Genomic DNA, 17,931 nt, shown 5'->3' on the forward strand with positions numbered 1-17,931 from the left:
GAATGACCATGCAGGGGCTGACATTATGCAATTCCAGAAGGGTTCAAGATCACTCTGATAATAAAGTGTAAAGAATCCTATTATCAGGCCAGTGCACTGGCTCATGCCTGTAATCTCAGCACTCTGGGAGGTCGAGGCAGGAGGATCACTTGAGCCCAGAAGTTTGCAATCAGCCTGGGCAACATAGTGGAACCTCATCTCCATGAAAATAAAAATAAAAATGAGCCGGGCATGGTGGTATGCGCCTGTAGTCCTAACTACTCTGGAAGCTGAGGTGGGAGGATTATTTGGGCCCTAAATATATCCATCAACAAACTGATGATGGGGTTGTAAAAATGTAAAATTTCCACCAAATAAGAGAAAATACACAAAAATACCCCTAAGAATTAATGTCAGGATTACAAAGTCAAGCCATAGCGGTAAAAGGCTCTAAGTTAAGGAAAGTCTTACTGTAACCCCAGCGAGGGCAAAAACAATGGAGCTTCCACTGATAAAAATTAAAAGGGTATCCTCCCCACTCCAAACTTCAAATTGTGTCTTCTTTAACAATGCACAATAAGAAGAAAGGCTTAAAAGTACCATCATACGAATAAACACCCTGTAAATTGTTGAACTACATAAAAACTAAGTTTTCGGAGGCTTTCCCATTGAACATCTGGCATTCTTCAAGCGTTCAGTCCTTCCCTACTGAGGCAGCAAGGCAGGGAGTGGCAACAATTAGCCCTAGGCCCAGAAATCTCTTCACCAAGCCAAGTGGGTCCAAGGAACAGAGCAGTGCATGCCACAAGAAAGAGATGTCCTCTTTAGCCACAGTTATGCAAATGTCAGCAGGAACTGTAAATAAACAATGAATACAGAAGCACCAAAATACACCATGACCACGACCTGTGCTGTCCAATAGGACTTGCTGCAATGATGGGAGGGTTGTGTATCTGTGCCATCCAGTACAAAAGCCACTAGCCCCATGTAACCACTGAGCACTGGAAAGGTGGCTCATGAATAAAAAAATATTAAATTTTTACTCCTATTTGATTTTAGTTAATTTTTTTTTTTTTTTTTTTTTGAGACAGAGTCTCGCTCTGTCGCCCAGGCTGGAGTGCTGTGGCCGGATCTCAGCTCACTGCAAGCTCCGCCTCCCAGGTTTACGCCATTCTCTTGCCTCAGCCTCCCGAGTAGCTGGGACTACAGGCGCCCGTCACCTCGCCCAGCTAGTTTTTTGTATTTTTTAGTAGAGATGGGGTTTCACCGTGTTAGCCAGGATGATCTCGATCTCCTGACCTTGTGATCCGCCCGTCTCAGCCTCCCAAAGTGCTGGGATTACAGGCTTGAGCCACCGCGCCCAGCCGACTTTAGTGGCTACTGCGTTGACAGAGCGGGCCAGGACTGTCAGGCCACGCTTTGGAAAACATTCCTACTGTAGAGATAGTACATGATAAATCTTCTTCCAGTTACTCCTGGTAGAATCATTTCCTAATAACCTAGTTTATCCTAATGACCAAGTTAGATTGTTTATCTGATTTAAAAGAAAAACAAATATTACAACTGCTATTTAACTAATGAACAAAATTAACATAATGATTATAAGCCACCTTATTCATTCAAAGAGACCATTTAAAATTTATATTTATCAATAGTTGATTAGCTTAACTGTTAAAGTATAGCTCATTTTAAAATAACAAAGCTTAATTTCCTTCAGAATGTCTTGAATTGAGACTTTTTCTTCAGTTGATCTAAATTAGCGATTTTATTTCATTGATTTTTGCAGTGAAAGTATCAGCTTTTGGAAATGAACTAAGCTTACATGAAGCAACACACGTCGTGCCAATATTACCAGGAAACAAATGACAAAGCAGAAGAAATGGGTTCCATCCCAGGCATGCATTTTTCAATTGTAAACACCTTTCTACTGTTTTATTTTCATTCTGGAAACACTGAACATGGTCCCATATTCATCAGTACTAAAGTAACAGAGTTAGAAGAAATACTTACATGTGAACAGGAAAGAAGTTCCTTCATGATGTAGGCATCATAAATTTGTCGACTTCTGCAAAGGCGGTCTTCCTCATTATCAAGTTTTTCATATTCTTTTATCTAGGTTTTTTAAAGTTATCATAGTTAGGTTATGTCTTCCTGGAAACTTGCCTCATTAAAATATATTACTGGCCCAGGCAGAAACCACTTGCACATGAGATAAAGCAAATTACTGAACCAGCTATTCCACAGGAAACAGCTACTTCTAATGTTGTAATAATGAAGTTGGAATAATTTAAATTCAACTAGAAACATACAAGTGGATTTTTTCCCTATGATGACTCTCATCACTTAAATGTAGAAACATAATATTAGGAAACACGCACTGCCATGGTTACAATTATCTTACAACACACGAGCCATAGACCATGCATCCTTGCCAATTCTCCTCTCCAAAGCACAAATCATTTCAATTTGGCTGTAATTCAGTTCTAGGAGTTATGATAGGGAATGTTCTCACTCAACTACAGTGTTCCAAAACTACAAGGAGGAAAAAAATATATTGCCAGAATTCCTGCAAAGAGATTTTTCAAAAATCAACTAAAGCAAATAAGTATTATAGAAAGGAATTCACCCACAGATGAAAGCATTGGCTTTGCAGGTTGGAACCTCAGTTGCACTATAAAAGTATTAACAGGCAGGTGACTTCAAATCGCGTACTTTGCTGTATTCAGGGAAGGTAACCTGGCTGGTGTTAAAAATGACTAAATAATGAGACTGTGCTTTACAAATATTTGCCTTATGTGGAAATGGCTCCCAATGCTCTAACCTGGTAACAGAAGGTCCTGGACCTCAGAATTGTTCCCAATTTATTTACAGAAATACTTTTAATCCAAAAGACAAGAAGAAAATGAAAACATACATGATCTATGAAGCTCGGAGGGAGACTGTCACAAAGATCCTCACTATAATGACTGATAGTACATACGACTTATTTTTGGAAAAGAAGGTTTCTAACAGTTATCCACTTACTATATTGACCTAAGCACTCTTTATTTTGGTATGATAAAAGTTGGCACTAATTACGCCCATGGGAGAGAGCACCAACTAAACAGAAATAAAGGTTACCTTTTACTTTATAGTATGACCTTCACAGTTTTGAAATCAAAACCAGCATATCCTATTTATTAGATTCCTAATTAAGATAAGGGCACAGTCATGCAGGTGAGGGGAAAAGGGTATGTGAAGCACTGAGGTCCCATATGGTTCACACGCTGAGAAATTACCAGGAACATCTTAACTGTCCTGAAAGATCATCAGTGTTACACTGTGATGGCTGAAATTCACATGGAGTCTTCTTGAAAAAGACAATAAAACCTGACATAAAGGCAGGCAGGCCGGGGAAGGTTGATACTCTATCCCACAGGAAAAGACCATCTTAACGAAGAATCAGTCCAGTAATGTCAACATAGCCAAAAGACCAGGGCTTAACCATCCTAAGGCAATTCAGGAGAACAAGTCTAACATGTTCAAGCGCCATACCAGATGTGAATATGGTAGCTGCAAAGTAACAGAAGCCAGATACCAAAATCTGAAGGAGAGCTGGAAAATAAATCAAAGATTTTTGGCTTGGTTGATTCCTTTTATTGTATTTTGCTTTAGGCAAATCCAAAGGTTAATGCCAGAATGCTAGGATAAAATGGCAGACTATAACTAAACCAAAGGCAAAAGTTTCTGCCTCTACCTAAGAACAACCTCAAGGGATAATAAGACTTCATGGAATGATGATCCTGGAAAACAAATGTAATGAAATTTAAGTTTATGTTCCAAGAAACCTACAAAGCAAACTGACACCTGGTTAAACAAATGCTCATTCTGTGGAAGTTCCTTCCCATGAACAGTCAAATCCCATCATTTCTGGGTAAATGATGCTCTGAACCACAACACTGTCTTTACTAAGAGCCTTGTGCCTTCTAAGCTCCAACTTGAGCAACAGAAAAGGTAGTTCTTAGAAGGCAAAGTAAGAGCCTAAAGCATCTGTGGCTGTAATTTGGTATTCACTTTCTATAACCAGTAAGACCACTGATTAAAGACCATGCAGTCGACTCCCAATAGCTCTAAACAGATGTCCTATTGCAGCATATATGTAGCAAATGCCATCTCTGATCCCGGAAGTTTGGTTGTCCAGGTAACCTGGGCAGGGAAAGGTCTAAGTTCAAGGTGAAAAGCCTTCCCTGCTGCAGGATAGAAACATTATCATCAATAATAAATATTCACAGACCTGTGGTCCCTTTCTGCTTTGGTGGTTACACAGCTCCCAGCTGAACTGGAAGACTAAATAACCTGAGCCCTAACAGCAAGCGCTTTTGGTCCACAGGTGTCACAGTCTCCGCTTCTGCGCCCAGCCTTTGTTCCACCACCACTGCAGTGACATGGTCTAGTGAAGTCATCTCTGCCTGGCCCAATCCAACGCTCTCTCTTTCGTCCTTCACCTTATTGACTTCTCAGCAGCATTCAACTCAGCTGTCCACTGACACCTTCTTTGAAACATTCTTCTCTGACTTCTGTGACCCATCCTCTCCAGGCTTCTCTTTCTTGGTCTCCTTTGGTAGTTCCTCTCCTCCGCTTGACTTCCAAATACTGAACTGCCTCAGAGCACGGTGCTGGGGGCACCCCTTCTTTACCAGCTAAGTTCTCCCTAGGTAAAGTCATTTAGTCCCATGGTTTCAAATATCAATTATATTCTGATGACTAAGTCTGGATCTCTAGGACTCCTGAGCTCCAGATACTAAATATCTAACTAGCTATTTGACATTTCTAGTTGAATATCTAGAAAGCATCTCAAATTTAACACGTCTAAACGAAACCCTTAACTTCCACATCCTCTGTACTCCAGCCAAACAGGCTCCTCTCCCTGTCTTCTTTATCACAAAAATGAGTAAAATCATCCTCCCAGTTGCTTAAGCCAAAAAACGAATAATCGTGATTCCACTCTTTCGCCACGCCCCTGCCACCACCACCCCTTACATCCAATTCATCAGCAAATCATGTTTGCTTTACATTCAAAATATAACACAAACTCAGGCTCTGCTTCTGGTAAGCACCAATTAACTCCTAACACAACAATCCTCCTGAGATAACAACTAGCATTCTGGACACACACACACACACACAATAAGCACCGAAGAGTCACCAAAGGTACGCAGAGAATGGAAAAGGGCCTCCAACAGAAACTGGAAGAAAACAAAGAGCCACAGAAGGAAAGCTCCAAAATTCTACATATAAATCCAATCAAAATCCCTGGTGGACCCCATAATGACACATGAGCATGGCAGACCCTAAGCAGCCTAGCTAAGCCTTAAAGAACTGAACAAGATTCATCTTCCCCCATGCAGAGAGGACAGGGCTCAGAGTTTGAGTAAGCCAAGCTAACTGTATTCTTCAACAAACAAATGAAAAAAATCCATATCCCTTGCAGGAGCATAACAGAGTTTATAGTATCCACAATATATCAATCACACGTTCCAGACACAGGCTAAAATTATTCTACAGATGAAGAAACAGAAAGTGTGACCCATATGCAAGAGGACAAACCATCAATGAAAACCAGTCTAAGATAGCCCAGATGTTAGAATTATCAGACAAGGATTTTAAAGCAGCTATTATAACTGGACATAACAGAAAGGATGTTAACAGAAAATGTTCATGTAACGAATAAAAAGATAGGAAATAGCAGCAGAAAACAACTATGAAAAGAACCAGATAGAAATGTCAGAAGTAAAAAATAGAGTATCTGAAATAAAACATTCAATGGATAGACGTAATAGCAGATTAGAGATGCCAAAAGAAAATGCCAATAAATTTGAAGGCAAATCCATAGGAAGTATCCAACCTAAAGAAAAGAAAGAAAAAATATTGGGGGAAAACTCAGACAGGGCATCCAGGATACATAGGATAGATAATATCCAAAGATCAAACATATATATAATCAGTCTTAAAAGGAGAGGAAAGAAAGATTGAGGTAGAAAAATAATCCTTTAAGAAGTAATGGCCCCTAATTTTCCCAGATTTGGTAAAGAAAAATATATATAAATTTACAGATTCAAGAAACTCAGCAAACTCCACAAAGGATAAATACAATATCTAAAATTACTTCACTAAAAAGCAGAAGCTGTCGGAATGAGGGAAAAAATAATCAAGACACTTTTATATCCGTCTAAAAGAAACACACTTTATATATAAAAACAAATTGATAGTGGAACGATAGGAAAAGACATATCATGAAAATAGTAAGCATAAGAAGACTGAAGTGTCTACATCTATATTAATATCCAGCGAAGTCAATTTCAAGACAAAGAATATTACCAAAGATACAGACATTTCATATGGAAAGATACAACAATAAAAAATGTTTATGGACGCAATAGCAAAGCTTCAAAAAATGTGGAGAAAATGGTCAAAATAAAAGAAGAAACAGACATTCTACAATCAGAGTTGAAGATTTTAACACCCTTTTCTCAGCAATTGATAGAACAACTAGACATAAAATCAAAAGAGATGTAGAAGCTATCATATCAATTACCGTGACCTGATACTTATAAAACATGACACCTAATACTCCTCTTTTTAATTTTTCCACGGGCATTAGAATAAAATGTAAATGTGTGACCAGGCGCGGTGGCTCAAGCCTGTAATCCCAGCACTTTGGGAGGCTGAGACGGGCGGATCACGAGGTCAGGAGATCAAGACCATCCTGGCTAACACGGTGAAACCCCATCTCTACTAAAAAACACAAAAAACTAGCTGGGCGAGGTGGCGGGCGTCTGTAGTCCCAGCTACTCGGGAGGCTGAGGCAGGAGAATGGCGTAAACCCAGGAGGTGGAGCTTGCAGTGAGCTCAGATCCAGCCACTGCACTCCAGCCTGGGCGACAGAGCGAGACTCTGTCTCAAAAAAAAAAAAAAAAGAATAAAATGTAAATGTGTTACTCTGGACCCCAAAACTCTGCCTCTCTCTTCAATCTGATCTTATCTCACACTACCTGCCCCTCTCTTCATGCAGTACAATCAGACCACACTAGTTTTCTTTCAGTTCCCCAGACATGCCCAGTTCTTTCCTACCATGTTAGGGGCTCTGTTTTGGCCATGACTTTAGCCTAAAATGCTCTCCCGCTCATCTAGCTTCCATCTTCAAAAGACCAACCTCTTTAACAATCAAACCTGGGTTGAGATGTCATCTCCTCAGACAGTCTTTGACCCATCAATCTAAAGTGGTCACCAAAGTCACAATACAACATGCAGAGTTTTGAGTAGATTTTGAGTCATTACGTAGCAGTTTTTACTTCTGGGTACATTTCCTGTTTATTATTTGTTTATTGTCTGTTTCTCTCAACCAGAATACAAGCTCAAAGAGATAAGTTCTTTGTATCTGTTCATCTGAACAATGTCTGGCATGATGTTGCTGTTTAATAAATATTGGTTATGCTAGGCATAGTAGCTCATGCCTGTAATCCCAGCACTTTGGGAGGCTATGGTGGGAGGATCACTTAAGGCCAGAAATTCAAGATCAGCCTGGGCAACACAGTGAGACCTCATCTCTACAGAAATTTTTAAAATAAAAAAAAGTATCTGGGTGTGGTGGTACACACCTGTTATCTAAGCTACTCAGAAGGCAGCGGCAGGAGGATCACTTGAGCCCAGGAGTTCAAGACTAGAGGGAGCCATGATTGCACCACTGCACTCCAGCCTGGGTGACAGAGTGAGACCCTGTCTCGAAATTTTAAAAATAATAAATAAATATTGACTGAACCAGTGAAAAAAAATCTATATAGTAACTTTACCTTGGAATAATATTTATTTTCTCTTTTCCATTATTTATTTTTAAATCTAGGTATAAGGTACATGTTTTTATAAGCCGCCTCAAAATCTAACAGGAACAACAAGTATATAAATCAACACACGGAGCAGTAACTGTGGGGCATCACTGTCCTGTGTGTGTTGCGTATACACACAACCACTCTACAAGACAGGTACTACAATCATTCCAATTCTTAGCTGAGGAATCCCAGGTAGAGAAAAGCTTTCCCAAGTTTACACAATTAGTAAGTAGTAGAGTTCAAATCCAGGCAATCAGAGCTCAGCACCTAGAACTCTGAACCACTATGCTGCACATAACGGAAGAGCATATTATAGATACTATGGTTTTGAAAGCAATTGTTCACCTGGTGTCCTATTTGAACCTCACAGCCTGTGAAGTGAGCAGGAGACGATCACGAGCCTCACTTTATAGATGAGGTAACTGAAGCTCAGATATGAAGCCCTCATACTATGACAGCCTCAAGTACAGGGACACAGTCTGCATTTCTAAGCTCAGGGTCTGACATAAGGTAGATACTTCAGGGTTTGCTGAATCACTTGCCCCATATGCCACAGCAGATGAGAGGCACCGTTGCACCTAGATCCTAGCTAGGTCTTCTGCTGATGAGTCAAATAATGGTGGAGATGAAAATGCTGACCACACACACAAGCAGCAGGCACATGGTAGGCATGACATGAGCATTAGACAACAGTGTAAGAATCAGAGGAGTCAGCCATCACAGAAGACGGAAACAGCTGCACAAACAGACTTGCTAGAAAATGTAGAAATTTTCCATATTGAGCTAGACCTTACAGAAAGCTAGGCTTCCAATAAGTGAAGAAGCAGCATTCTAGGCTGGGGAAAGGACGCAGTAAAGTAACAAAAAGAACAGGCTTGGATTTGGGGAATGCCGGTTAGTCAGGTTTGGCCAATGTAGACATTCTATGTAAGAAGATAGTGAAAAATAAACAGGGAGAGGTAGGTAATAAGTAATGTAAAGCTACTCTGAATGCCAGGATACACAGTTAGAACTTTAACGTGAGAAATGGGTAACTGTTTGGGGACACAGGGAAGTGGAAATACAATGTACAAAATGTACATTTCAAGATACCTGACGAGAGCTTTGTAGAGATTGGGGTCACAAACCAACAAGCAGAAATTAAAGAAAAATTACTAAACTGACAAAAATGAGGGGTCAGAGAAGAATTACTGACAACTTCAATGTGTAAAGGCTGCACTGATTTAATTAGAGAAATGCACTTGAGCCCCAAGAGTGGAGGATATCTTCAGTGAAAGAACACAGAGCAGGTTGCTGAGCAGTTTTGCAGCATCCTCCAAGGGGATCATCTGATGAGCCAGACCCACCATGTACCAAGCCAGAAGAGAGATGAAAAGAGCTGGGGAGGACGCCAGTTAAGAGAAACACCAATGCTTCAAGTTCAAATGGAAACGCATCAGCAGCAATCACCACCGTATCTGCAATAAGTACTTAGGAAATAACCACAAGTAGATTGCCCATCTGTTTCAACCCAGCAAAAATTATCTGCTAAAGGAGATTTCTATGTGTTTGACAAGGTGACTTAGTAAATGCTGAAACGGGAGAGTTCAAGTTTTTAGAAACACAAGAAAGAAATTTCTTATGACAGATCACGCTGTGATACGTATCCAGATAAAATGCCTGATTATGATTCAGACTGAAATAATAAGGTCACTTTATACTGAGTAAAATCCTTTTGGATTTAGCTTACTTTTTTACATTATGGTAGATGTACATCATAATTTGACCCTTCTTTCTAAAAATATATTAACATAATTGTTTAAGTTTTCATGTGCATGTATATTTTTATGTGTATTTTCATATATAAATGAGAAAGAAAAGAATATTCCTCTAATTTTCAAATTTTTACAAGGATGACTTATATCAGGCAGGCCCAGTCATGCTATGCTTTCTTTTGACCATTTAAAATGTTTTAGGATAAAGATACACCACACTAATAATAATGGCATATATCATTTCTTAAATATATTTTCATTAAAAATAGTTTCTAATTTCTACTTTACTTTCCTTTTTGACTTACAAATTGTTTAGAAGTATATTCATTTTCAGGTAGTTAAGGATTCGTTAGTTTAACTCTGTTATTAAATTTGAGCTTAATTCTACTGTTGTCAGAGAACATACTGTAAGCAATTTCAATCATGAAATTTGTAGAAGCTTTCTTTAGGACTCAGCACATGATCTATTCTGATGCTCCATGTGTACTTTAAAGAATGTGGGCTGGATGCCGGTGGCTCACGCCTGTAATCCCAGCACTTTGGGAGGCTGAGGCGGGCGGATTACAAGGTCAGGAGTTCGAGATCAGCCCGGTCAACATGGTGAAACCCCATCTCTAATAAAAATACAAAAATTAGCTGACCGTGGTAGTGGGCACCTGCAATCCCAGCTACTTGGGAGGCTGAGGCAGGAGAACTGCTTGAACCCGTGAGACAGGTTGCAGTGAGTCGAGATCATGTCACTGCACTCCAGCCCAGGCAACAGAGCAAGATTTCATCTCAAAAAAAAAAAAGAAAAAAGAAAGTGAATTCTATTTTTGCTAGGTGCAGCATTTTACATATGTCAATTAGGTCAAATTTACTCATGATGTATTAGGATCTTCTATATCCTTACTAATTTTTTTGTCTGTCTGTTCTATAAGCTGTAGAAGGGTATGTGTTAGTATCTCCCAATAGGATTATAGATTTGTCATTTTGTATCTGCCAATTTTTGCTTTATATTATTTGAAGTGATGTTATTTGTAACATACAGATTTCAGTTTGTGATATCTTTTTGTTGGATTGACCCTGTTATCATTAAGAAATACATCTTTATTTCAAAGCAGCATTATTGCACAGTTTGCCTGATATTAGTGTACTTATGCTGGCTTTGCTTTGGTTAGTGTTTGTATTATACCACCTTTTCCATCCCTCTGTTTAAACTATATCTCTTGTAAGCAGTATATTGGGGGAGGGTCGGTTCTTTATCCAGGCTGAAAAACCTAATCTTTTACTTAGAGTATTTAATCCTTTACATGAAATGTAATTACTTAAATAGATTTGTAGCTACTTACTCTTTGTTTGCAATTTGACCCACCTATTTTATGCCCTACTTATATTCCTTTTATTGCCCTTCTGTTGATTAGCAAATGTCACTTTATTTAATTTTTCCCGCTTTTAACTTGTTAGATATACAGTCATGTGGAGCTTAATGACAGGGATACATTCAAAGAAATGTGTCAATAGGAAATTTCATAATTGTGTGAACATCATAGAGCATGCTTACAAGAACCTACATGGTATACCTACTACATCCCTAGGCCATATGATGTAGCCTATTGCTCCTAGGATTCAAACCTGCGCAGCATGTGACTGTACTGACTACTGTAGGCAACTGTAACACAAAGGTAAGTATATCCAAACAAAGAAAAGGTACAGTAAAAATACAGTATTATAATTTTCTGGGATCACTGGCATATACATGGTCTTTTGTTGGCCTAATATCATTATGCAGTGCGTGGCTATATATACTTTTTTTTTATAAATTACCTTAGAAATTAAAATAAACATCCCTGACTGATTACAATCCAATGGAAATTATTACTTATACTAAAATTATTACTTACACTAATCCCCAATAATCCTAGAACCTTAAAATATTAACTTCATAAACCTCCCTGGCCTTTTCTGCTACTGTCATGAAATTTAGTTCTAGATTATTTTAAGCTCGAGAAACACGACATTATTGTTTTATACAGTCAATATTCATTTACATTTTACATACATATTTACCCTTCACGCTCTCCATTTCTTCCTGCATCTCCATCTGGATCATTGTTCTTCTGACTAAAGTACTTCCCTTTAGTATTTCCTGTCATGCAGGTCCACTATTGACAAATCCCTCAGCTTTTGTTTGTCTAACTATATCTTTACATCACTTCATTTTTTTAATGAGAATTTTTTATTTCAATTATCCACAAAACAATATTATAATACTTTATAAAAATATTAAGTTTAGGCTACTATTACTCATTTTAAAAACTGTGCTAGAAGGCTGTTTTTGCCAAGTTCCTTTTTTGGTAAAGGTTAACTTCCACATTAAGACATTGAAGACGAAAAGCTGTTGGAAAAACTCTTCAAATGTACAAAGTTGTTTATTTTTCTTGGCAATTTAAAAATACAGAACAATTTAAAATGAATACATGTTAAGTTAGTGTTTTATCCCTACTATACAATTGTTATTATATAAGGAACTGCTCCATTCAGTTAAAACCTAATGAATACCATCAACTTTTCCTGGCTTACTTTCCTGATCAGATTTAGTACATAAACATAATTTTGTTACTTAGAAAAATTACAATACCATAGTTCACAGAAAGCCCTTTAAAAATCTCATGTCACAAGTTGTTGACAAGAGGAAATAATGATGTCACTCTTCTTAGGAAGACCCTCTTGGTAGAAAGAGTCAATACGAAGCAGGTTACGTAAACAGAAAAAACAACTACAATTTTTAGTACCAGAACCATTGCCAACTTACATGAAGTCCATCTGTCACATTTTTAAATGGTTTGAATTTGAACATATATGCCATGGCACAGAATTTCAAATCTAATGATTAAATCAGGTAAATAATGATAGTTAAGAATTATATCCTGAAAACAGAGAAACCTAGTATAAGGCTTAATTTAAGGTGTGACTGTACAAGAGTATTTTATAACATACACACCAGACCTTCATTTTATTTATTAGATTCAATTTTTCCTTTGCTAGACACTGATACCACTAATGCTGCTATTCAAATTTATATTTTGAAATTTTTGAGTGACTCTTAAAAATAGTCTTATTTTGTATGTTTAACTTTTGCACTTCAGGGCAAAAACTGTCCTCTTTTCACCACTGTTAATATTCAGAATAAGTTTTCCTCCCCAAATCAACTATTTAATATATTCTAAAGGGGAAAAAATGACCACCATTAAGCAGACTTTAAAAGTGAACGCAGATTCAAACATGATTTGAAAACTGGAGTTCTAAAAATGTTTTGCACAAAAGCCGTATCCCACTGGAATGAATGTGAAGCCGCAACTTCACTATTTTGAACAAATAATACCCATTTAGTGTGTAAGAAAAATTAGTTTATAGTTAGTTACACCTTATAGCTCTTAAAAGTCTCAGAAGATAGCTAAGTGAGGAGCTCTGAACACCAGCAATGTCATTTTGTCATTCCATGACATCAACACTAAACATTACATTCCATCCCTCTTCTTGTAAAATTTTCACATTTTCTTTTAAATACAGTTTCTTCTCTCTGTTCATCGATTTCTTTTCTTTTTTTTTTTTTTTTTTTTGTGACAGAGTCTCACTCTGTCGCCCAGGCTGGAGTGCAGTGGTGCGATCTCGGCTCACTGCAAACTCCACCTCCCGGGTTCACGCCATTCTCCTGCCTCAGCCTCCTGAGTAGCTGGGACTACAGGCGCCCACCACCGCGCCCGGCTAATTTTTTGCATTTTTAGTAGAGATGGGGTTTCGCCGTGGTCTCGATCTCCTGACCTTGTGATCTGCCCGCCTCGGCCTCCCAAAGTGCTGGATTACAGGCGTGAGCCACCGCGCCCGGCCTCTGTTCATCTATTTCAACCTGAGCAAAAGTGCGTTCAAGTCCCCGATCTGGTCATATTTTCTATTTGTGGCACCCATCACCATAAGGACATATTAGCAATATCTCACAGTACCAAGTCTATTTTTTCAAAAGGGCTTTTTAAATGCTGGGTCTTACTCTGCATGTTATCTAAAGATTAAAAGATTTCCCCTTGGATTGGATAGTACAGTTTCAATTATATATTGCCTTAAAACATCACTGGGCATGGTGGCTCACGTCTGTAATCCCAGCACTTTGGGAGGCCGAGGCGGGCAGATCATGAGGTCAGGAGTTCGACACCAGCCTGGAAAACACGGTGAAACCCTGTCTCTACTAAAGATACAAAAACATTAGCCAGGTGTGGTGGCAGGTGCTACTCAGGAGGCTGAGGCAAGAGAATCGCTTGAACCAGGGAGGCAGAGGTTGCAGTGAGCCGGTATGGCACCAATGCACTCCAGCCTGGGCAACAGGGCAAGACTCCATCTCAAAAAACAAAACAAAACAAAAAAAAATAATCAATGCAACGTCACACAAGATTAAGTCACTTTCCAGTTACCTTCATTATTCTAAGCCAAACTCTTCAGAAAAGGAGTGAAGTGAAAAATTTATTGTTTTACTTTTCAGTTCTATTAATATGAATATTAATGTACTGCATTATACTTTCAAATTCCACTTCTGTGGTCTAGCATTTAATCAAGTTTGAGATCCTGTTTATATTCCTTTTGAAAAACCTGGCCCATGTCCATGCAAAAAGAGGCATATATTAAGATTGCCTACTGACTGTTTAACTTAGAAAAAACTTTTGAGAATAATAAATGCAAGAAACTTTAAAAAACTGGAATGGAATTATTCGGTCTAAAATCTAATTTTAGATTTTATTATGGTATAGCTTTTTATCTCTCAAGTTTTATCTATAACAACAATTTTCTTTGAGTAATTCTGACTTTGGGGAAGAAAAGAAAGGAAATGATTTATAAGCAGTAGTCTCAGTGTCCTTCATTACCATGCTATCACCCACATTGTCATCAGTATCCTAGCTCTATTTTCTCTGGACCCTGAAATTGGTTGGAAAATTCATCATCGGTACTCTAGAGTTTAATACTTGAAGAAAAAAAAGTGGTTTTGTGGAGCCATATCTGGGATTCCAGTTTACCATTAAAAACGTGCAGAGTAAAGAAGATATTCTTTTGATCCCTGTAGAAACTCTACACAGGTTCTTTATATTTTGGTAGATATGTGCATATCAAATAGGCTACTTGAATTATAAGTTTTCTCCCGGCTGGTACTATGGCTCTGTAGCAGTGAAGTAGTCTTCCAAGAAGGACTGAATATATTCAAATGTTGATCTTTCATCAGGGTCCTTCTTCCAACACAGATTCATCAATTCATGGAGGGATTCCGGACAGCCCTGAGGGCAGGACATCCTGTATCGTGCTCCACCTATTCCAGTACTTCACGGTTCACCATACCTGGATATGGCACTCTGCCCTTTGTTACCAGTTCCGTCTGTAGAATTCCCAATGACCAGACATCAGACTTTATTGTAAACCCACCGTACAGTGCAGCTTCAGGAGCTGTCCATTTGATTGGAAATTCTGCACCTTGTCTTGCTGTGTATTCATTGTCTTCAATTAACCTTGCTAAACCAAAATCTGCTATTTTGCCCACAAGATTTTCTCCTACAAGAATATTAGCAGCCCGGAGATCTCGGTGAATATAATTCATTCTTTCAATATATGCCATACCATCAGCAATCTGAGCAGCCATATCAACCATTTGTAGAAGCTTCAAATACTTTCCATCTCCTTCCTTCAGTCCTTAAGGAAATCTAATAAGCTTCCTTTTGACATGTATACAGTGACAATGTAAATTGGCTCTTCAGAAACAACAGCATATAGCGGAACAAGTTTACCATGTCTTTTTTTTTTTTTTTTTTTTTGTCATTATCGGAGCTTCTTGAAGGAAAGTTTCGGGCATCATTGTGCCTGGTTTTAGTGTTTGATTGCTACTTTTGTGGTTCCATTCCATGTTCCCATCCACATTTTGCCAAAACATCCTTGTCCTAGTTTAACCTCTAGTCGCAAAATTCTCAAGGGATTTCCCAAGCATCTTTTGCTAGACCTTGAGTCTGAGGTTTCACAGTTGGACACACAGTTGTTAACTTGTGGCATACACTATCAGCATGTTCTGTGTAGTGTTTTGCCAATTTCTGCAGAGCATCCAATTGTTCTCTGGTTGTGATATAGTATCCACCATTGACAAGTTTCCTAATTTTGTAGTGTTTCACATTGTCACCCCTTACCTCATCCCAATCACGAATAGAGAGGGAATAAGCAGCTTTAGTAGTTTCACTCTCACATTTTTGTTTTGTTTTGTTTTGTTTGTTTGTTTGTTTGTTAGATGGAGTTTTTGCTCTTGTTGCCTAGGCTGGAGTGCAGTGGCATGATCTTGGCTCACTGCAACCTCCGCCTCCCAGGTTTAAGTGATTCTGCTGCCTCAGCCTCCTGAGTAGCTGGGATTACAGGCGCTCACCACCACGTCCAGCTAATTTTGCTTTTTTTTTTTTTTTTTTTTTTTTAGTAGAGATGGGGGTTTCACCATGTTGGCCAGGCTAGTCTAGAACTCCTGACCTCAGGTGATTCGACCGTCTTGGACTCCCAAAGTGCTGGGATTACAGGCGTGAGCTACCACGACCAGCCGTTTCACTCTCTCTTCCTAAGAAAATACCTCATTGATTTCCAGGATTCAGAAGTAATCTTTCAGCATCTTTTCTCCCCATTTTGCGAAAATACCATTCTTCTGCCTGAATGGAATCTGCAGGCGCTACAACTGCTCAGGATATAACCATTCTTTCCTGTAGCGATTGATCTTGCTTTCCACCAGTCTCCTTCCGTATTGTTAATTACTTGAAATCTTTCACCCTTCTTAAATGAAAGGTCTTCTGTAGCTCTAGCTTCATAATCATATAAGGCCACAAATATAGTAACACCACCTGTTAAACCAGCAGGATATGAACTTGGCACCACTGAGAATGAGGAAGATGCACCTCCAAAAGGTGTTACCCCTGAGGATCCTCCAAATGGTGTCATGGAAAGACTGCTGAAATTAACTGCTGTTCCCTTTGCTGAAGATGACGGACATGGTGACACTGAAGCGGGTTCTGCTCCTGTGGCTCACCCTTGTACGGACAGGCTCTGGAGTATTTTCAGGTATTTAATGGCTGGAATTTCGTTTTCTTTGCTTTTAATGCAGCCCATTATCAAATCTGTCCTCCAGCTGTGCTCTCATGAGTCACGGCTGCTGCAGCTCCGGGAGGTGGGAGGGGGCGGTGGGTGGAGGGGAGGCCCCGGGGCTCTCTCCCTCCTCCACCTCCTCGTCCCCCATTTTTGAAGGAAATTTTTGCTGGGAATAGAATTCTAGGCTGGCAATTATCTCTCTCTCCTTTAACGATGGCCATTTCATTGTCTTTTTTTTTTTTTTTTTTTTGAGACAAAGTCTCCCTCTGTCACTCAGGCACCATGGTGCAATGGCACCATCTCAGCTCACTGCAACTCCTGCCTCCCGGGTTCAAGCGATTCTCCTGCCTCAGTCTCTTGAGTAGCTGCAATTACAGGCGTGCACCACGTCTGGCTAATTTTTGTATTTTTCGTAGATACGGGGTTTCACCATGTTGGTCAGGGTGGTCTCGAACTCCTGACCTCATTATCCGCCCGCCTTGGCCTCCCAAAGTGCTGGGATTACAGGCGTGAGCCACTGTGCCCAGCCTCACTGTTTTTTTAAAAAACCATTTTTCTTAAGATGTCAGTCAGTCAAATTGTTGCTCTTTAAAAGTATTGTGTCTTCCCCACCGTTCACCATAGCTTTTTTTTTTTTTTTTTTTTTTTTGAGAGACGGGATTTCGCTGTGTCGCCCAGGCTGGAGTGCAGTGGCGCGATCTCGGCTCACTGCAAGCTCCGCCTCCTGAGTTCATGCCATTCTCCTCCCTCAGCCTCCCGAGTAGCTGGGATTATAGGCACCCGCCACCACAGCCGGCTAATTTTTTTGTATTTTTAGTAGAGATGGGGTTTCACCGTGTTAGCCAGGATGGTCTTGATCTCCTGACCTCGTGATCCGCCCGCCTCGGCCTCCCAAAGTGCTGGGATTACAGGCGTGAGCCACCACGCCTGGCCTGTAAAATTCTTAGTATTATCTTTTCAAATACTGTTTTTGCCCTATTCTCTCCCTTCTCTTTCTGAAACTCCAAACCTATATGTGTTAGACCTTTTAAGAATGTCTCATGTGTTTCTAATGTTCCTGTTTCTTTTTTTGATTCCTTTTCTCTGTGCTTCAGTTTGAGATTATCCACTGACCTGCCTTCCTATTTATTTTGTCTTGAACTATCTAACCAATCTGCTATTGAACTGAACCATTAGTTCTAATTTCAAATATAGTACTTTCTGTTCTA

General features: G+C 39.3%; 1 protein-coding gene and 1 pseudogene across 5 annotated transcripts in view; both read right to left on the bottom strand.

Moving 5' to 3' along the window:
- GRK3 (G protein-coupled receptor kinase 3) overlaps positions 1-17,931 on the bottom strand; it is a 163,262-nt gene that overhangs the window by 61,992 nt on the left and 83,339 nt on the right. For all 5 annotated transcript variants that reach the window (XR_004178835.1, XR_004178834.1, XM_031656042.1 and 2 more), the window contains one exon: positions 1,990-2,091. Coding sequence is in view for 3 of the 5 variants with exons in the window: in XM_031656042.1 (XP_031511902.1) it covers positions 1,990-2,091 (102 nt within the window). In the remaining 2 variants the exon portion in view is untranslated. The remainder of the gene's footprint in view (positions 1-1,989; positions 2,092-17,931) is intronic.
- LOC103888280 lies at positions 13,910-16,986 on the bottom strand (annotated as a pseudogene).

This window comes from Papio anubis, chromosome 16 (assembly GCF_008728515.1).
Source record: "Papio anubis isolate 15944 chromosome 16, Panubis1.0, whole genome shotgun sequence".
NCBI lineage: Eukaryota > Metazoa > Chordata > Mammalia > Primates > Cercopithecidae > Papio > Papio anubis.